The sequence below is a fragment of the Leuresthes tenuis genome, unplaced genomic scaffold (assembly GCF_036924035.1).
Source record: "Leuresthes tenuis unplaced genomic scaffold, fLeuTen1.0.hap1 SCAF_7, whole genome shotgun sequence".
Taxonomy (NCBI): Eukaryota; Metazoa; Chordata; class Actinopteri; order Atheriniformes; family Atherinopsidae; genus Leuresthes; species Leuresthes tenuis.
In genome coordinates, this window is record NW_027325361.1 from 9,921,840 (window position 1) to 9,939,875 (window position 18,036).

At 40.9% G+C, this 18,036-nt stretch overlaps 2 protein-coding genes across 6 annotated transcripts in view; one reads left to right on the forward strand and one right to left on the reverse strand.

The window, feature by feature from the left end:
- Window positions 1-915: 915 nt before the first annotated feature.
- cunh1orf53 (chromosome unknown C1orf53 homolog) lies at window positions 916-6,381 on the reverse strand. The gene is made up of 3 exons (XM_072388665.1): window positions 5,975-6,381; window positions 3,827-3,928; window positions 916-1,155 (listed from the first exon to the last, which is right to left on the reverse strand). The coding sequence occupies exons 1-3, from the start codon at window positions 6,230-6,232 to the stop codon at window positions 1,084-1,086; spliced, it is 432 nt and encodes a 143-aa protein (XP_072244766.1). The 5' UTR covers window positions 6,233-6,381; the 3' UTR covers window positions 916-1,083.
- A 4,573-nt stretch (window positions 6,382-10,954) lies between these two features.
- Window positions 10,955-18,036, forward strand: part of dennd1b (DENN/MADD domain containing 1B) — a 104,814-nt gene continuing 97,732 nt past the window's right edge. For all 5 annotated transcript variants that reach the window (XM_072389191.1, XM_072389193.1, XM_072389192.1 and 2 more), the window contains exons 1-2: window positions 10,955-11,256; window positions 11,830-11,894. In XM_072389191.1, coding sequence (XP_072245292.1) covers window positions 11,240-11,256; window positions 11,830-11,894 — 82 coding nt within the window. In that variant the 5' untranslated portion in view covers window positions 10,955-11,239. The remainder of the gene's footprint in view (window positions 11,257-11,829; window positions 11,895-18,036) is intronic.

Sequence of the window (18,036 nt, forward strand, 5' to 3'; positions counted from 1 at the left end):
GCCTTCCCACATGCAAGCGGCACATCTTTTCCTGCACGCACAGGTAGTGCTGCGTGAGCGCTTGACCCTACCTAGCGCTATTACCGTGGGCTGCAGAGTGCGGTGTTAAGCGCAACCTTTCTTCTATATTGGCCTATTAGGAGCCACCGGGCGCTCCGACGGAGTAAGCCTGCCCATGCATGTGTGCGTCGAAGCTTGCTGGTGAACATGAGCTGATCTATTGCAGTCCTGGGATAAGAAGGCCCAGGAGTTCATTAGGCTGCAGCTCAGGAGAGCAGCCGCGGGGAGCTGTGCTGTAGCCAAGTGTTGCCAGGAGGCTGAGTTGGAAGTCCGGTGGGGAGGGCTGCTGTTGATGTCCATGGCATGTTTGCTAACAGCCTGATTCGATCAAGTGGTGTAAAAGCTGCGCAGCCAAGTGCGAGGGCTGACCCTTTGCCCCCTTCTATTTTTAACAACACAGTGTCTCAGTCAAACGTAGACAGTTCAGTCAAGCACTTGTGGAGTGCAAATGATGCTAATATTCATGCAGCCGTACATTTGGGAGAAAAATAAGACATGCAAAGCAAAAGAGCACAAGACTCCATCTGAATATCTGCAGTTACTTTCGCTTATATGCCCTTTATCTTGAGGGCGAAGATCTAAAATGCTCTCTCAGTTTTCATCTCCATACTCCCACAACCCTTGTAAATGCATCTGAGGAGCCGAATACTTCAAAATATTAAATACTCTTGAAGAGACATGAAAAATGAAGCTCGAGGCATTTTATTGGACATTCGAGAAAAATATGTGAAAAAATACAACAAAACAGTTGCAAGTGTGATAAAAGACCACTTTACATGAGGGTCTTGTGAACAAATCCTTTCTCCACCGTCTCCTGTTTTGTGACAATGGAAACAATCCGAAGAATAGTTGTGATTCACAAGAGGTAGGTATTGCACAGACACTACCCATATTTCATCATTTATTACACAACTAAAATTTGACTCTCAAGTAGTCAAAAATAACGACGTGAAGAAGACACGCAAAGTGTGTTGGGCTCCATTCCAAACAGGCATCTTGCATTTTTACCTTTCGCCCTTCAGTCTATACATAAAACAGATAATTAAACTGTTTCTTCATTGCAGGGTCCTTCACGTTGACTTGGCCATACGGACACTAGAGGAGAGAATAAAACAAATGAATGATTTAAATAATGGTTACACTAAGCAGCTTTTTATACAAGTTGAGAATGGAGCCTAAACATGTCCAAAAAGAACACGGCATGTAATGGAGGAACAAAGCTGAGTAGATCAGGTTGGGAAGAGTCAGATCAGGACTGAACGGGATGATGGGACAGAACAGGGGAAGATGGTATGAGATGAGGCAAGACAGAGGATAAGACAGGGTGGGACAGAACAAGCCAGAACCAGACTCACTGGGACAGAGCAGAAGGGAGCAGAGCAGGGTACTACTTCCCAAAGGGTTTTAGGGATGAAATGAGACTATGAACTGATTGTGCGGTTGCAGTGCATCATCAGTAACACTGCTAAAAACTGCAACTGCAGATCAATTCTTGTTCAAAGGGCTTCTCCCAAATGTCTTTCATCAGTAAACCTTAAACCAGTAAACGTATTAATTAAATATGATGTATTTTCCCCAACATCCAGTGACATACTGGCCAGTATATGTTCGGCCATCGTTTGACCAAAATTTTTTTTTTTTGTGATTAAATGTTTATTTTCATTTTCTTTAAGTCCAACAGAAATATTTCAGGAGATACAATATTATTAGGATGGATTCTTAAAGAAAGACAGTTGGCCTAAAACATGAGAGGCCATTTTCTTGTCATTAATGTTCATGTGCAACATCTGGCTTCTGAACATGTACATACTGTTAGGTGACACAGTTAGATATTTTGTTATTTGGTCTTTTCATCTAAACATATTAAAGTTATAGATTTAGGACAAATATGGGCTTGAAGTGACAACTTTAATTTGAGACTGGCTACCTCACAATAGGGGGGAGGCTCTGTTTTTCAGGTGCTCAAATGTAATAAACCATAAACAAAATGATTACTTTTAATACTTTGTACTGAATCATTTAAAGACAATGACTGTCTTGCAGAATATTCCACTGGGTCGCTGTCATTGTATGTTTAGGATCATAGTCTATCTGCACTGTGAAGTACTATCTAATCAGCTTTGTGGCATTTGGTGGAATCAGAGCAGACAGAGTATCCTTGTACACTTCAGAATTAATCAGGCTGCTTCTGTCTGTTGCCACATTATCAATAAACATGTGACCCAGTGTCACCAGAAGCCACGCGTGCCTCCACCTGTTTCACATGTGAAGTCCAATGGTTCAGATACTTTTTGTTCCTTCTCATCATTCTGCTACAGATTCATTTTAGTCTTATCCTACAAATAATCCTTTTAAAGAACTGCTGCTTTTTCTAATCTGGACTTTCTCTTCTCAGGACTGACAGAATTTAGAGTTTATTTGTAAAGGGACAGATGCCTTAACATAGACAAGATATTTCTGACACCATCCTTAGATCGAGGGGCTTAATGTTTAGCACCTTGTTGTGAACCCTCTGTATTTGCCTTTGGGAAATCTTCTCTTTATTGTAGACTTGGACATTGGTTTGCCTTCCAGCTGGAAAGAGTTCTTCACTTGGGTAAATGTTGCAACAGCATTATATTTGAGCATGGGAGGGATCCTGGGATCGTCCATCACCACTGCTGTCTTCCCGTGGATGTCAAGGCTTTTTTGTGCAGCCTAGTTCACCAGTGCTTGTTTTTCATTGAACCTAATGTTCCTGGTACCTGTACAAAGGCTTTGTTTTGTGTTTGTGTCCCAAGGATGGCCTGTTTCAGTTGCACCGAGAGCCCCTTTAAACACATGGAGTGGGTCAATGTCGTCTCATGACAGATTATAAGATATGTACCTTGATCCACGGAAAAACGCAAGGAAATTTCACAAAAAAAGGCTAAAAAACTGTAGAGTACCGTGTTCTTATGTAGTTCTCCACTGCTGTCGCACTTCTGATGATGTTTTGACTTCTATCGTGATACGCCGACATCGATACTTGAGATGTCGACAGTTACCGCTCTTCAGTAAGACAAAAAGATCATTTAAGGAGGAATGAGCAGTCGGTGAGTGGTGTTAAATCCCTTTCCAACAATGTTTTCCATAGTCCTTACCTTTTCTACGTCTCTCAAAAACAGAGATTAGGGTTAGAAAACTACATATATTCATGGACGATACAGGTTAATAGTCATTGGTTGCAGCTTTAGTTGGTTATACAATGTTACCTGACACAAAAAAGTCTAGCAACCAACTAAATAAAGCTGTCATCTCACAACTTTTTCAGCCTGGATGGTGAAACTACTTCAAATGTTCCTTCTTTCCCACAATTTCTGGTGAAACTGGGCTGTGCGGGTTCACAGAAAAAAACCTCCCAAATGCAACTTCCACACTTCTTTTCAGACTTTTTATCTGTTCAGCTGATGATGTAATAATAAAGGAAAGGCCCACATCTGTCCATGGAAAAGCTTCTGAGTTAATTGTCTAACCACATGAAAAAAAAAGGCTCTACATAGTAAAGAGCTGCAATTTCGAAATCTCTCCACAAGTTTGGATACGAGCACCCTGAAATTAAATCAGAGAATTTGCATTTTAAGGCTTTGTTTATCATTGAATATGTTTTGCTAAATAATAAAAAAAGAAAAAACAAGACACAATAGGGCAAAACAGCTGAGGTACGATAGGAGAGGGAAAATGTGAAAGCAAAGAAAGGAACGTTAAAAGACGCATGCAGGTAAAAAAGAAACACTAAAGAGCTCACATGTCTGCACGCGCTGCCACAGCATTTCCCTCTCTGAAGGTGGGCATACTCTGTGAACACCTTATACCCACTGGAGGGGTCAACATACGTCTGCTTCTCTGCCTGAACATAACAAAGACATCGTCTAATCAGTATGACAAACAAACACACATGCTGGCATGTTACTCCCTGCGTACATAACCACATACAGAACATTTATCCACCCAAAGGTATACAGTATGTAAACATAAGACTGAATATGAACATATACACAGTGACAGATTGCTTTGGGTCAGGCTAAAGAGGAACTGGATGCCCTCGATGCATCGAAACAGATGTAACACGGTTTAATTCTCATGGCGTTGCTAATTAAGTTGGTTCGTCTTTTTGTGTACTACTCAGCGGGAAAGAATCTGCAAAGATTAATCAAGCAGTTTTGCAACATCTTGAACAAACATGTTGTTTTGAAACGATATTCAATTAAGTTTGATCAATCATTCATTTTGCAGAGCTGCACAGACACCTTCTGTGGGTGAAAAACACTGAACTCCTCTTCCATCCTTTAGGAAGTTAGAAAATGTCATCTCTCAGTCTGTTTCAAACTGAGAGAGCACTAGTTGGTGAGCTTTGACAGCCCACAAAGAGAAAAAGGCCCTAGGCTTTTCCTTGACACGGCCTGTCATTTCACATGGCATTGCAAGGCCACATAGTGAAGCTGGCATAGTTAGGCCCCCTCTGTATTGTGCTTTTCCCACCCAGGCCCTACCACTCTCCTCAGGTCGCGGCCAACTTGCCTCAACTTCATCCTCACTCAGAAGCACAATATTTACAACAGATAAGCCTAAAGGCATGCAGGCGACACCTTTTCACCACTGTCATCAGCATACAGCTCTCCGGCTCTGTTTGATGGAAGAGCGAGTAAGAGCTGGTGAATATGATGGATGTGGCAAAAACAATTATCAATTACTTCATGACATGAACATCAGTAAACCTATGAGAAAACTGACAAAACCCTGACAGATGTGTTTGTTTTCAGAACGGATACAGTCATGAGAAAAAGAAAGCAAAACATCCTTCAATTCTACCAGGTATCAAGTCTGAGCACCTCTTTGAAAGCAGAGGCTTGCTATCCTGGAACATTCAGGTGTGTGTGTAAACGTAATGTTAAGGAGAAAAGTCCATCATTCTGCAATGAAAAAGACAATAATGGTGGAAAACATTCAAGACAGTTGCCAGTCTTCCCAGCATAATCAAATATTAGAGTTCATGACAGTACAATTAGGAAAAGATTGAACAACATGACTTGTTTGGAAGAGTTGCAGGAGAAAGCCTCTTCTCTCTCTCCCTAAAAAAAAAAGCACATGGCAGCACGGATTAGGTTTCCAAAGTTGCATCTGATAAACCACAAGACTTTTGGAACAATGTGCTTTGGGCAGATGAGACCAAAGTGGAGATGTCTGGTCGTAATGAACAGTACCAGCTTTGGTGAAAACACAGCACACCAGCACAAACGCCTCATGCTAACTGTCAAGCACAATGGACAAAGAGCATAGTGCAGCATCTCATCTTCATGTGAGGTTGTATCTGACTTTGTTTAAAACTCTTTTCCCCATGATGGTTATGGCATGGCTATCCCAACTTGTACACTCAGAATTTCATGCTTGGCAGCAGTAACTGGTCAGAAATAGTTGTTTGAATAACCACAGCTGATTCAACTTCTTTGATCTAAACTGTAAAAGTCTAAACGTCCAACATAGCCTAATCTTTTTCACTGATGACAGAATGCTTTGGTATCATTTTGGTCAGTGGCCTATCAGTTTGAAAGTGAGAAGTGCATTTGAGCACTTCTCAGCTCCACTGTAGAGCTGATGAGGTACATCTTCTCCATCACACTTTGGTCCACTGCATAGTTTACAGACACGTTTGGAACAATTATAACAGAATCTTCCAAAAAGCAATAAGATATATAAACGTCCTAAAATGAATGTGAAAATATTTGAGTGTTGCTTCAATGTGAACCGGTCCAGTACTGTAGCACATCTGCAGTTTATAATAACATCACACTTTCCATCAGTGAAGTAAAGCTCTGGACTGCCTTTAACTGCAGGTTTTGCAATTCAGAACAAAAACCGGCGGTGCTCAGGTGCGTTACATGACGTCACCGCTTACCTCGCACGCCTCTCTGTGGACTCTGTGAATGGCCAGCTCTTCTTCTGTGAACTTTCGTGCCGTCTGGCTGCTGGTCACCGCGTCGCAGAGACTGCTGCTGTCATCGATCTGCGGCGCGCAGCTGCTTCTCTGCCGCTTCGAGTTCCTCTCTTCTGAGGGGCTCGCTATTGACATCGTTACAAATCGTTTATTAAACTGGACATGGAGGAGAATCAGTCTCCCGATAAGTGCCTTACTCGGGCAATTCTTGTGAAACATGCTCCTGTAAAACCACTACAGCCTTAATTTAGAATCGAGAGAACCACTTTGGCAGTGATGTCGTGAACACTTAACGATGGTCTATGTGACATGTTCACTTTTAGCGCCCTCCACACAGCTTTGACTGCACGCTAACTTGTTTTACTTCCTCGTTTGTCCCTCGTCACATTGGTGTCATGTGACCGTCTCGTAACTCTGACTCAACAGATCACACAGCGCCTCTGCTGTTTCAAAGCTGCTACTATGAACCCGCTGGGGGTATGAGGGTGAAACCACACAGTTGGCGAGAAAAATCAAGATATTTCATTATAGATCTATTATCATCGTATTGTTATACTGGTGTGCATGGCGTGTGCTGTGGAGTTTCAGACAATCTCTCACTATGCACTACTTTTTTTCCCCAAAATAAATGTTGTACCATCTCATCTGCATGGCCAGTGCTGCACAGTAAGTGCTGATTTTATTCCATCAAGTTTAAGATGTCTTTGTCTAAGTCATCGGCTGCATCAGTGCCATGAAGTGCAGATCATTTGATCTCAGGGGTTCAGACCAGTGAAATGTTATAAAGAGAAAGGGAGCAACATTATCTTTAAAAAAAAGTTCTCCCATAACTTGCAGATCACGGCAGGAACAGTTTTCAGTGGAGCTGCTCTCTCACCACGAAGTCGTTGCCGCGAAAACTGCTGACAGACGGCACCTTTAACTTCATGTTTTGATCTTTTTGTGAACCCCACCCCTCTGGAAGTGCAGGCAGGTTATCCTCCTCTCCCTAAAAAAAAAAACCCTTGTCTGTTTTTTTTCTCTGAGAGCACAAAAGCATCTTCTCGTCATAACATCAAAGTAACGTGGAGACTTAAAGCAGGCACTGCGAGGTTGATGAGTGGACATTAATGAGTCCATTCAAGGTTATCCACCGCTGTAAGCCACTGCTGATGACGTGTCTATTCCAGAACTATGGGTAATGAAACCTGACAAGTGTCTTTTGACTGACATTGTGGGGTCAAATCACCCTCAGACAAATTACACATCGCTGGTAAGAAAAAAAAAATGACATGCACATTTGCTTGGAAGAAATTAAGAAGCGGTAGATGATACAATCTCCAAGCCGTGCTGTTTTCCTCTGGAAGTATACTGCTTAACCTCTCCATATCTGGAGATTTTGCAGGCCATCTTATGTTGCAAAAACAACCCGATTAATGTCAGATAAAATAGATTATTTACAAATTTGCACTGCAAAAGACTCCAGGATCCGTGATAGAGTTTGTGCTGACTCTGCCTCAGGCTACATTTATTCTCAGCTGCATTCTTCCAACAAGAGCCATTGTGGTTCATTTTCTTTTAAATGGCATCTCAGTTCAGCAAGATAAATTGTTTATGCCTAAGGTAGGTAACATGTTTGAAACCAGTCTCTAATGTACATTCTTATATTTTATCTTATTTATCTTCAATTTATCAATTTATCTTCTGGTTGATACTGTTTTGTCCTTTTTTCAGTGGTTCTCTTATACATCTTAATGAATATTGCCTGGGTCCTATAGTTGAATGTGAAACCTTCGTGGTTCACAGCTCCCATAATTCATAAAACCTTTATCTGTCTCTTTGTGAGTACATGTGTGTTATGTTGTTTTCTTGCCCCCATGTCAAGAAAACAGCCCTGCCATTACAATTTCATACGGATGCCTGAAACAGCATGCCCCACTCTGCTGCCACTTAATTACCTTCCAGTGAGCCTGAAGAAATCTGGCCCTGATCCAGAAAGACTCTCTGGAGAGGAGTGAGGAGTCAGCCTTTGGTTTCAATTTACAAAAGGGACAAATATTGCCTTAGCACGAGCTTCAGTGCAAACACTGAAATGAGGGCCTAATAAAGTTCCATATATTGATCACTAAAGTCGACATGTATAAAGACAAATATCAGTATCAGTGTCATATCGTCGAGAAACGTGACTCGTTCATGAGAAGTGTGTTTGACAGAGTCCCACAGCAGATTTTAATAGCAATAGTGGTGGTGCACATCTAGTTCTTGGTCCCGTGTAACTGAGTTATGCACTGCAACCTCAGCATTTATTTCACATGTGGACAACTGTTGTTTAACACGATCACTGTACGGGTTTCATGCACTCACGGCTGCAATTATGCAGTGGGAAGTCAAGTAATCATGCCAGCTTTCACCACACTTCTTCTGTGTTGGATGTGTTTCCCACTGAGTGACTCTGCTGATGAGGGTGAGGGACTCTGCCAAAGAACACTTCAGTGGTGGTAATAGGGGAGGGGCAAAACACTGCTATTTGATTTTCACTATATCAGTTTGATCTGACAGCCTTTTGTTTCAGAATTCATTTTCACTTCACAACGACTAAAATGTTGTGGGCTGTTCACCACTCAAAGGTATGCATCTTGTTTGAGTGATGCTTGAGGCAAATATTGGAGCACATTACAAAAAAACCCTGAAAACATTGACCTGTTATCACCATAAATCAGCTGTTTGCCCCTACTGACCCCAATCCCACCTGCTGCTCTCTGTGGACTGTCTCTGTGTAGCACCCTTTGGTCTCACACAATATGCTCACTGTATGCTGGAAAAATTAAAACAAACAGGGGTTCTGCTGTTTCTGAAGTGAGAGTTCCAGGTTTTTATGAGGGTCAGTTTGTGGTGACATCTATATTTTAAACCGTTGCCTGCTTTACAGTGCACCACATGATATTACTGTAAAACAATATAGGTGTTGAAGTTTAACTCATAACTCATATTCCATGTCAATTTCAGGTAAATTAAACATAAATCAACATTTTATGCAAGCTAAAACAGAAGTATTATTGTATTTTTAATCTGCATTTGCTTCCATTGAGGTATTATTTATCTGTTTATTTAATACATTTTTCTTTATTTTCAATATGGTGTCGTAACAAAGGTGAAAACTAATCATTCAGTTCCTTAAAAAGACATATTTGCTCGAGAGGAGAAAGGATGGAGCCCAATGCCATCACAGAATGAGTGGATATTTAGCACTTGTGAGATGGTCAGAATGTGGAGTGTGGTTTGCGTTTAAATTTAAGGATACAAGGATTTTTTATTGGGGCGGCACGCTGGTGTGGTGGCTAACCCTGTCGCCTCAAAGCAAAAAGGCTTCTGGTTTGTAGCTTGACTAAACTCTTTCTGTGTAGATTTTGAATGTTTGGCATGTGGATGGGTAGGTTCTCTGTGGGTACTCTGGCTTTCTCCTACATACCAAACACATGCATGTCGGGTAAACTGGTGATCCTAAATTGACTCTTGGAGTGAGTGTCAGAGTACGTGGTTGTTAGTCTGATTTGTCTCTGTGTGGCCCTGTGATTGACTGGCGATCTGTACAGAGTGTACCCCACTTCTCACCCAGCGGCAGCTGGGTTAGACCTCAGTCCCTCCTGAATAGGATAAAGCAGGTACAGAAAACAGATTGACTCTTCATTGTGATGCAAGTCATGTAATGGTCTATGGTTATTATGATAAATAAAAGATATATGATGTGTAGACAAGCAGCTGTTTGCCAAAATACATTTATACAGTGATTAGTGGTTGTTCAAAATCAGTTGGTACTGGTTTCAGTTCCATATTTTCCATTTTGGAATGTCTCATTAACCCCTAATAGCCCTGCTGTTTAATCAGAAGAAATAAATGACTAAATAAATAAACAAAATGCTTGCTAACACAATAGAAATACACCGAAAGAAGAAAAACTCAATCAGTAAAAGTGCTACTTAAGTATACTATTCAAGGAGTTCTAAAAGTAGTCATTATTTATAAAAAAAAGGGAAAAGATTAACAATATCAGAGCCTATACATGATTACATTAGTTATGATATTACTCATTGACATCGATCCAATATTGTGCTCCAAAATAATTTTTTATAATGATGCAGCTAATGATTATTTCCATAATATGAATTATTTCTTCATTATTCCAGTGTTTTGTTTGTAAAAATTCAGACAATAGTTTCAAAGTTTAAAGTGACACTATCACAGTGCTCGCTCTGTCCAGCCAATTGTTTAAAACCTCTAAAAAATCAGTCTTATTTGAAGAAAAGCCCATTTGAAATGCTTGGATTGCAATTTTTTTCAACAAAACGGCTTTAACTCATATCATCATAGTTTTGATGATTCTTTTAGCCACGTTCATGGAGGACAAAGCGATTCACACTGATGAATTAGGTCTTCATACATTTTGTATGATTAATAATAATAACAACAACAATAATAATATTATGATCATAATATTAATAATATTATGATAATAATATTTAGAACGTCCAACGTTTGTACTGACATGGTCAATCAAAGGGAATAGATACAGATGTTTTACTGACACTTTGAGCCTTAAGTTTCAAAATTGAGCAACTGAAGCTGACAGATAAAAGTATTGATGCAAAATAGTGCATCTTCTTCCCTCTGAAACGTTTAAACGTTTTAAGGGAAGCAGCGACTACTGAAAATGTCTATTTTGTACATCCAGGAAGCACTTGAGTAAAAGTGCTGAGATCCACTACGTTTCTGCCTACAAACAGCCACTGCTAAAGGCTACTGCTGCCACAATTACTGAAACAGCCTCATTGGGAAGCACCTTTTTTAAACAGAAGCGTGAGTCACATGTCTCGGGTCTGCGGCGTGCATCATCCATGAGTGGATTCAGGACGCTCGCGGGCAGCAGCGGCAAGGTGCCCATCTGACGCGCTGACGTCACCAAATCTTTGACAGCACTTCCTGGAGTGGTGTTTGTTGTGGGAAATAGTCACGGCGGTGCTGAACTGGGGATTTAGGCCACCTAAACGGCAGGAAATTACGACGCAAACTACTACGCTCTCCCACCTCCAAGCATGCGGTCGCAGCAGCTTTCGACCGGTATCAGATAGGACAGCAGACCTGACGGCTGAGATTGAGGAGGGACGAGGTGGAAAAAAAATTACCGGACAGACCTCAGAGCAAAGCAAAGCCGCCGACAGCACTGGTCTGTCGCGATGTTGTAACTAAACCATGGACAGCAGGATAAAGTAAGACCCCTGAGTTTTCTGTCTCCCTCTTTCTCTGTTGCCTCGCAAGTATAACTGTCGAGCTAACAGCTAGTGTGCGCTTCAGACACGTAGCGTTAACTCTGCGCTACATGTGGAAATGCGGAGGAATGTTTTGCGTAATTTGAGCCATCTCGAGCAGTGGATTTAACTGCAGGGCCAGCTGGCTTGACAGCTTTTGGATCAGTCTGTCGCTGTCTTCTACCAGTTAGCTGCTCTGACAGCCAAGCAGGGGGCATTTAAAGGGTAATGTGGACAAGAAGCGACCAGGTTCATTAACACGAGTTCATCCAGATAACGTTATGTTGAGTTAACTTCTCTCTCTCACGCATCGACCAAAGCACTCCCAGCATGACCGACCTGCTGCCATTGACTTTTCCTGCCACGGGTAGTGTGGCTCCTGTGAAGTAGGACACGAGAGCACAGAAACAATATTTATGCAGGCAGTGGAGTCAAACAGTTGGGTTTGCCAATGCTGAGTGCGCTCTTATGTGCCTTTGACTGAGTGGGACAAACCTGCAGTCTGCAAATGAAACTATATCTGATTGTTTTCAGGGAGAATCCAGAAAGAACATTTGATCTGGTGGTACAGGTGGCATGCCCATCATCTGAGAATGAAGGTAGGTGACTCTTTATTTCCACTGATAATATGTGTGTTGTCTGTCTGGTGTGAGCGTGTACAGAAAAAAAGTTTCCAAACCTTTGGCTGGCGTTCTCATTCAATGGCGATTGAATAAATTGTTTTTTATTATTTAAGCAACAGTAAATCGATTGATACAATTTAAATGATCCGATAGTTCTGGTGTTTCAATACGTGTACAAGAATTATTATTATTTTTTAAAAATAAACTGTCTACAGGAAGGAAACATTTGAAGTACTCAGCTCCACCTCACTGAAGAAGGAAATATCGTATTTTATACTCTGCAAATTATTTGAACACTTTGGTTATTAGTTACTTCCAAGATTATATAACAACTTTTAAAAACACAGTACATTTGAGGATCAAACCAGTGGTTGCTCTCCCTTTTTGGCCTCTGTCGTACAACAAGAAGCTTTTGGTTGATTTTTATATTTCAGATGTCCCGCAAATGGGGAATTTGCCCTCTCAGCTTCTCACATGGAGTCATTTTATTCAGTGTTTAAGTGCTCCAACATCATAATTGAATATATAAAGAAAAGGCTGGCCCTGTATATGAAACTGTATCTTCAACTGAAGTTACTACCCTAAACCTAACCCTAACCCTGAGGATATGAATACTTCCTCTACACCTTTCTGTACATTGGTGTACGTTGAACGTCTTTTAAATATGGAAATTTCCACAAGTGTGTGTCTATTTCATGACTTATCATAAGCAAACAATCAACTCATTCATCAAAACATAATTAGGCAGAGTTAAGAAGTTCTAATTGAGGTCAGATTGTCATTATTATTTTTAATTGTGCCAGTGCTAAGTTTGTTTGTGTTGAATGAAAGGTCAGCAGTTGTAATAGCTGGTTGTTCATGTCAGTACATGTCAGGTTGTTCAACGTCCTTTGTTTCCAGCAGCTGAAAAGGGAGGAAATATCTTTGTAAAGCGACCGTTGACCTGACCAAACACAACATATGAGAAACAAACCTTGTGTCCCTGGATATGGGTGAATGTTTTAAATGATTTCTCCCGTTTGTTAGTTGATGGAATCTTTTTTTTAAATTTTTTTAAATGTGATAAATAAGCACTACTTGTTGGCCCACTGTGACAAACACATTTACTTGTGTCTGGCTTTTGTGTCTTTTCGTACTAAAATGACTGTTTTTACACAGCCTGTAATTATGGTAATTGTGAGCCTGTGCAGGCAGACTGCCATTTAATATTTGTAGTTGCTGAATGCCCTTGTACGTCATGTAAAGTGAGATTCAAAGCGTCACAGGACTTCACTGCATGACTGAGCCGGTCTTGGACAATGTGAGTAGTCATTATTGCTTTGGTGTTATTATGTGTTTGTGATTTGGAGTTTACCCTGTCAAGATCCTACGGCTAAGAGAAGGTCGACACCGAGTTCAGCAGGAAATTTTCAATGTCAGAGGAGTCTGCTACTTTGAACGCTTGCCGTTAGTGTTATACAGTATCTGTATCCTTCATTTGCCTGACCATAAATTCACCATTGTGGGCATTTTTCTTACCCCATAAAGATCGTTTGAGAAAGACCACTTTTGGGTCAGCAAGCTGCATTAATTGTTCTGCTGTTTGCAGTGGTCAAACATCCGAGTAGTGGTGCGCAGCAGCACTATTCTGGGAAATGACTGTGGCCACTGAAGAACAACACAGTTTTTATAGCGTTCGTGAATATGGGAAATAAAGTAACTTATATTTCACATCAATATCCAGTGTCCCTCATAAGTCAAAAATCATGTATAAATATTTTCATGGCATATTACTCCGGCTGTCTTATTTCGCCCGTCTCAGTGCTGACTTTAAAGAGGTGTTATTGGATGGTTCACTAGTGCAGCTGCTGAGCTGACAGGGGTAGACTGAAAGTTGTCCTTGGATGTAGTTCTCATATTGGATTTGAAACCAAACTCATAAACCGCCGGCTTGCACAGTAATAACTAACTTCCTTCATGTATGATCCTGGGTCAGTCTCATATCCGGACTCCAGGTCCCCAGAGCAAAGCTGCAGAGCAACGTTTGAACACGTTAGGTCAAGTGGAACATACACAGGCAGCTCAGTCGTTTGACCAAAGCTGCTATCGCGCACTCCTGATATTTTACGACAGCCATGTGAAAAAGACAGGAAATCCTCTTTGAATTCTGAGGCTTTACACATCAGAATATTATAAGAAGTCACCAGGTCTTAAAATTTGGAAATAGACAACCTCATATGAACCACACCACATGACCTGAGTACACCGGGATGAATGCACCTGGGAATATTAGCTACATGTCCACCTCAGAGTGACGTTTGGAGTGTGCACGCCTACATCAGGTGATGATAATAAAGTCTTTTAAAACTTGTGCACGTTTTTATTGAGCACCTAGAATAAATGCTATGTCTATGGGTACTGCTTGCATTAAAAGCTGCGTGCACGTGTTTTCTGTGTTATGTGATCAGTCATCGTTGTGGAGGAATTTTGGCCCGCTTTTCTTTACAATGTTTCTGCAGTTCATTAACATATGCAGGCGTTTGCACATGTGCAGCTCTCTTAGGGTCCCACCACAGCATGAAATTTGTGATCATCATCAGCCAAGCTTGAGCTGTCAAAAAGATGTTCTCACATTTGAAAACTTTGGCATACAGAGGAGTTCATGGTTGACTAAATGACTGAAAGGTGAGCAGGTCCTGTGGTTTCTGAATAAGCCCACATTGTAACCTCCCACGTTTTTCATGACAATTATATGCTGTGCTTGGGTTTCTTAGGAGATGCCACCGTGCTTTTTGGCCAAATACCTCCTTTTTGATCTTATCTGTCCAAAGAACATTGTCTTTGTGGTTTGCTCAGATGCAGCTTTGCAAACCTAAACAAGACTGTATTGTTAGTTTTTTTCCAATTGTATTGTCATGACCTTCAACATACTAACTGAGGTCTGTAGAGTCTGAGGTCTTTTTTTTTTGCAGTTTTTCTGAGTGTTGCATTGCATGACCTTGGGGTGAACTCGCTGGGTCGTCCACTCCTGGCCCGATGAGCAAATATCTCGAATGTTTCCCGTTTGTGATTTATTTATTTTCTTTTTTTTTCTTTTTGTAGCATGATGGACTCTAAAAGCTGCTCCTCTAAGATCGTTGCTGGTGTCTTTCCTCCTCCACCTGAATGCTCCAGACCAAATAAAATGTCAAACATGTGCTTTTATCGAGGTGCTCACACTCAGTTGTTTGATTAGCCTGCTTCTTGACCTTTTAATTCCTGCAGAAGCACAAAGGGTGTGCTTAAGTTTTTCATTCACTGCTTCTGCATTTTTGTCTCACTTTTCGTGAAATGAATGATCACACCATATAGATTTCACAGGCTGTTCTTCCTCTGGTTTTGTATGTACGTCATTACGACCAGATAATAACGAGGTGATTTATTTACTTATTTGTAAAAGCTTAGAATTGAATTGAATTTTTCACATGATAGTTTCTGTTAGGGACGGTTCATGCTACACTGTTTTGGGGGTTTTTTTTGCTTCTTTTTTTTAAAGAAGCAGTTTCATTTACTCTAATGAGGAATGAATCACTTCTCCTTGAGTTTGATCTGTTTCCTTTTCTTTGACTTGGCAGCCGTTGAAGTCTGCGTGAAATGAAACGCTTCTCAAATGTTAGATCCGTGTGCAAAGGATTGTTAGACTTGGTTATCATGTAACCAAGTCTGAACTGAGAGGCTGTGTGTGAATGATACATATGTAACCACATGTGAGGTCCTAAAATATGATTTATCCCAAGTCTTTTTGCTTTTGCCTCAGCACCGTGTTCAGCATTCACGGGTAACTGAATGGGTTAATGTTTTGAGTCATAACCGATAGGCTTTGGCCATGCTGTGAAACCTCCACACAGTCACTCACCACACACCAGAACTGTTTCTTCCACAGTCAAACATTAGGTTCTTTGCCAAAAAGTGCCACTTCACATTCACACATTATCTTCCCACTGCCTCAGAGAGGCAAACAAATGATAGGCCAACCATGATGGACTATAATTAAATTGTCATAGCAACAGGATGTAGAACATTTGAGCATTTGGAGAAGTGGTAGAAGCTTGCTTGTAATTCTCACATCTCCTCTTTACAGTTCAAGAAATACAAGTTTAATTTTAGACTGAATCCTGCCTGCTTCCTAGTTGCTGTGCACACCCTGTACCAACAGTTTGGTTTGCTGTGAAAAGCTTTTGAATAACTGAAGAGGTGATGTCTTTGAGTGAATGGAAAGCTTGCTGTGTGCAGTTTTGCTGATGCTGCACCACCGTTTTGCCACTCTCACCACATCCTGGTCCTGCAGGTTGTAAACCAGATCCATCTGCAGCATTAGGAATTCATGCAATTGCAGCATAAACAGTAGCTTTCTTTGTCACGATCAGTCTTGATTGAACTGCTGCTTGAAAATCTGTAATAAAAGTCAGAAAGAAGTAGCTCAACTCATTGTAGACGGTCAGTACGCCCGCCCTTGAATTTCCTGTGTAAACTAGGTTTTACACCTTCAGTAGTTGACACACAAACAACACCCACATATTTCCAGATAGGTCTGCAACACACCTCTTGTTTTTATTTTTGATTTGCTCTCAAGTTTTGATACTTTCCCTCAGTTGATAGTTAATGAGACAGGCTTTCATAATCTGACCTTTAAGCGCTTCACATTGTGCAGTCATAACTATTGTGAAATGTTTATCAATAAGAAGATATTCACAGCGTAATATGAATAATGATTGACTGGAAGAGACCATGTTAAACTCGATGCTGATTTGATATTTGACTATAAACACATTATAAGTGTTCCCCAAATCTGCAGCTTCTTATTTTCAGCAGTTTGCTCTACATATTTAATTTAAAATGTTTGTGCTAAATGTCTGTAATGTGTCTTTTTTTTTTTTTTCTGTGCAACTCTTAACAATTAATGGATTATTAGTTGTCATTATGCTGTGTCATCAATTAAGGAACTCGCACTGTAAAACTTGTAAACGTGGTCTGAAGACGGCTTTTTAAATACATTTTGTCATTTATTATTCACCTTGTGGTGGATCAGTGTAGTATAAGCTTTAAGCTTCTTCCTGTTTGTTCCCACAGTACACATTTAACTATAGGGATTTATTACGATCCGTCACACATTCAGTCACTCTGAATTACACCAGCTTTGCTGCTGATGTATGCAGATTAAGTTTATGTTCTGCTGTGGTTAAGGAGAATACTGTTAATTCTATAATTGTGGAGCTAAAAACATGTAATTCGTTGTGATTAACTGTGCCAGTGTTCTGGAGAGTGTTCCTGTTGGATAGGCTCCCAGTCATTATTCCCATGGGTAGGTTAATCTTTCTTCTATCCTTTGGCAAACACTGACTCTCTTCAGTGGTGGAGTTAGTCCACCGCCCTAAAGATTTGGTTGTGATATTTGCTGTGCACAAGTAAAATGGAAGTAAAATGACATTTTCAAGTTTTCTTCAACTGGATTTCTCTTTGTACTGTTCACCAAAAAAAAAAAAAAGAGAGGAAAAAGAAAATACTGCCATTTTAAAGAGAAAAATAAGGTTTGGAGCTTCAGTGGTGGCAGTGCTCATACCAGGACTTGGTCCCACACTTCTAACCACGGATGTGTGGATAGATGACAGACACTGGCCCTTTTTTCCCCATGCAGGTCCATGGAGACCTGGCCTCACTGTTCAGCCCTCGCTCAGTTCCGCCTAGCTCTGTTGGCTCAGTGCACTGTGGATGCTCAGGGCTGTGAGCAAGCGTTGCCTGAGAGCGTGACTGGCATGCTAGCTACTAGCAGCCCCGACTACATAAAGCCATATTGATGTGCTTCCAAGATGCTGCCAAAGCTAGCAGATGACGCTAATGCTGCCAAGGCGGTAGGTGGGGACAGATGCTACCTGTCCTCGCCTGCTCCCTCCAGCCAGATTGGTCCCACTAACAAAGCAATAAACTTAATAGATCAGCATATCAGTTTAACGACAACATTAATGCTGCAATTCGGGGCACGATTCATGATTAAAACGAAGCCCAGCTTGGTTAGCGCTGATGCCTCACTGGACAGAAGTCGCCTGATGCCTTTTTTTCTGATTTGGTTTTAATTCACTTTTCTGTTTATTCACTTTGGTGT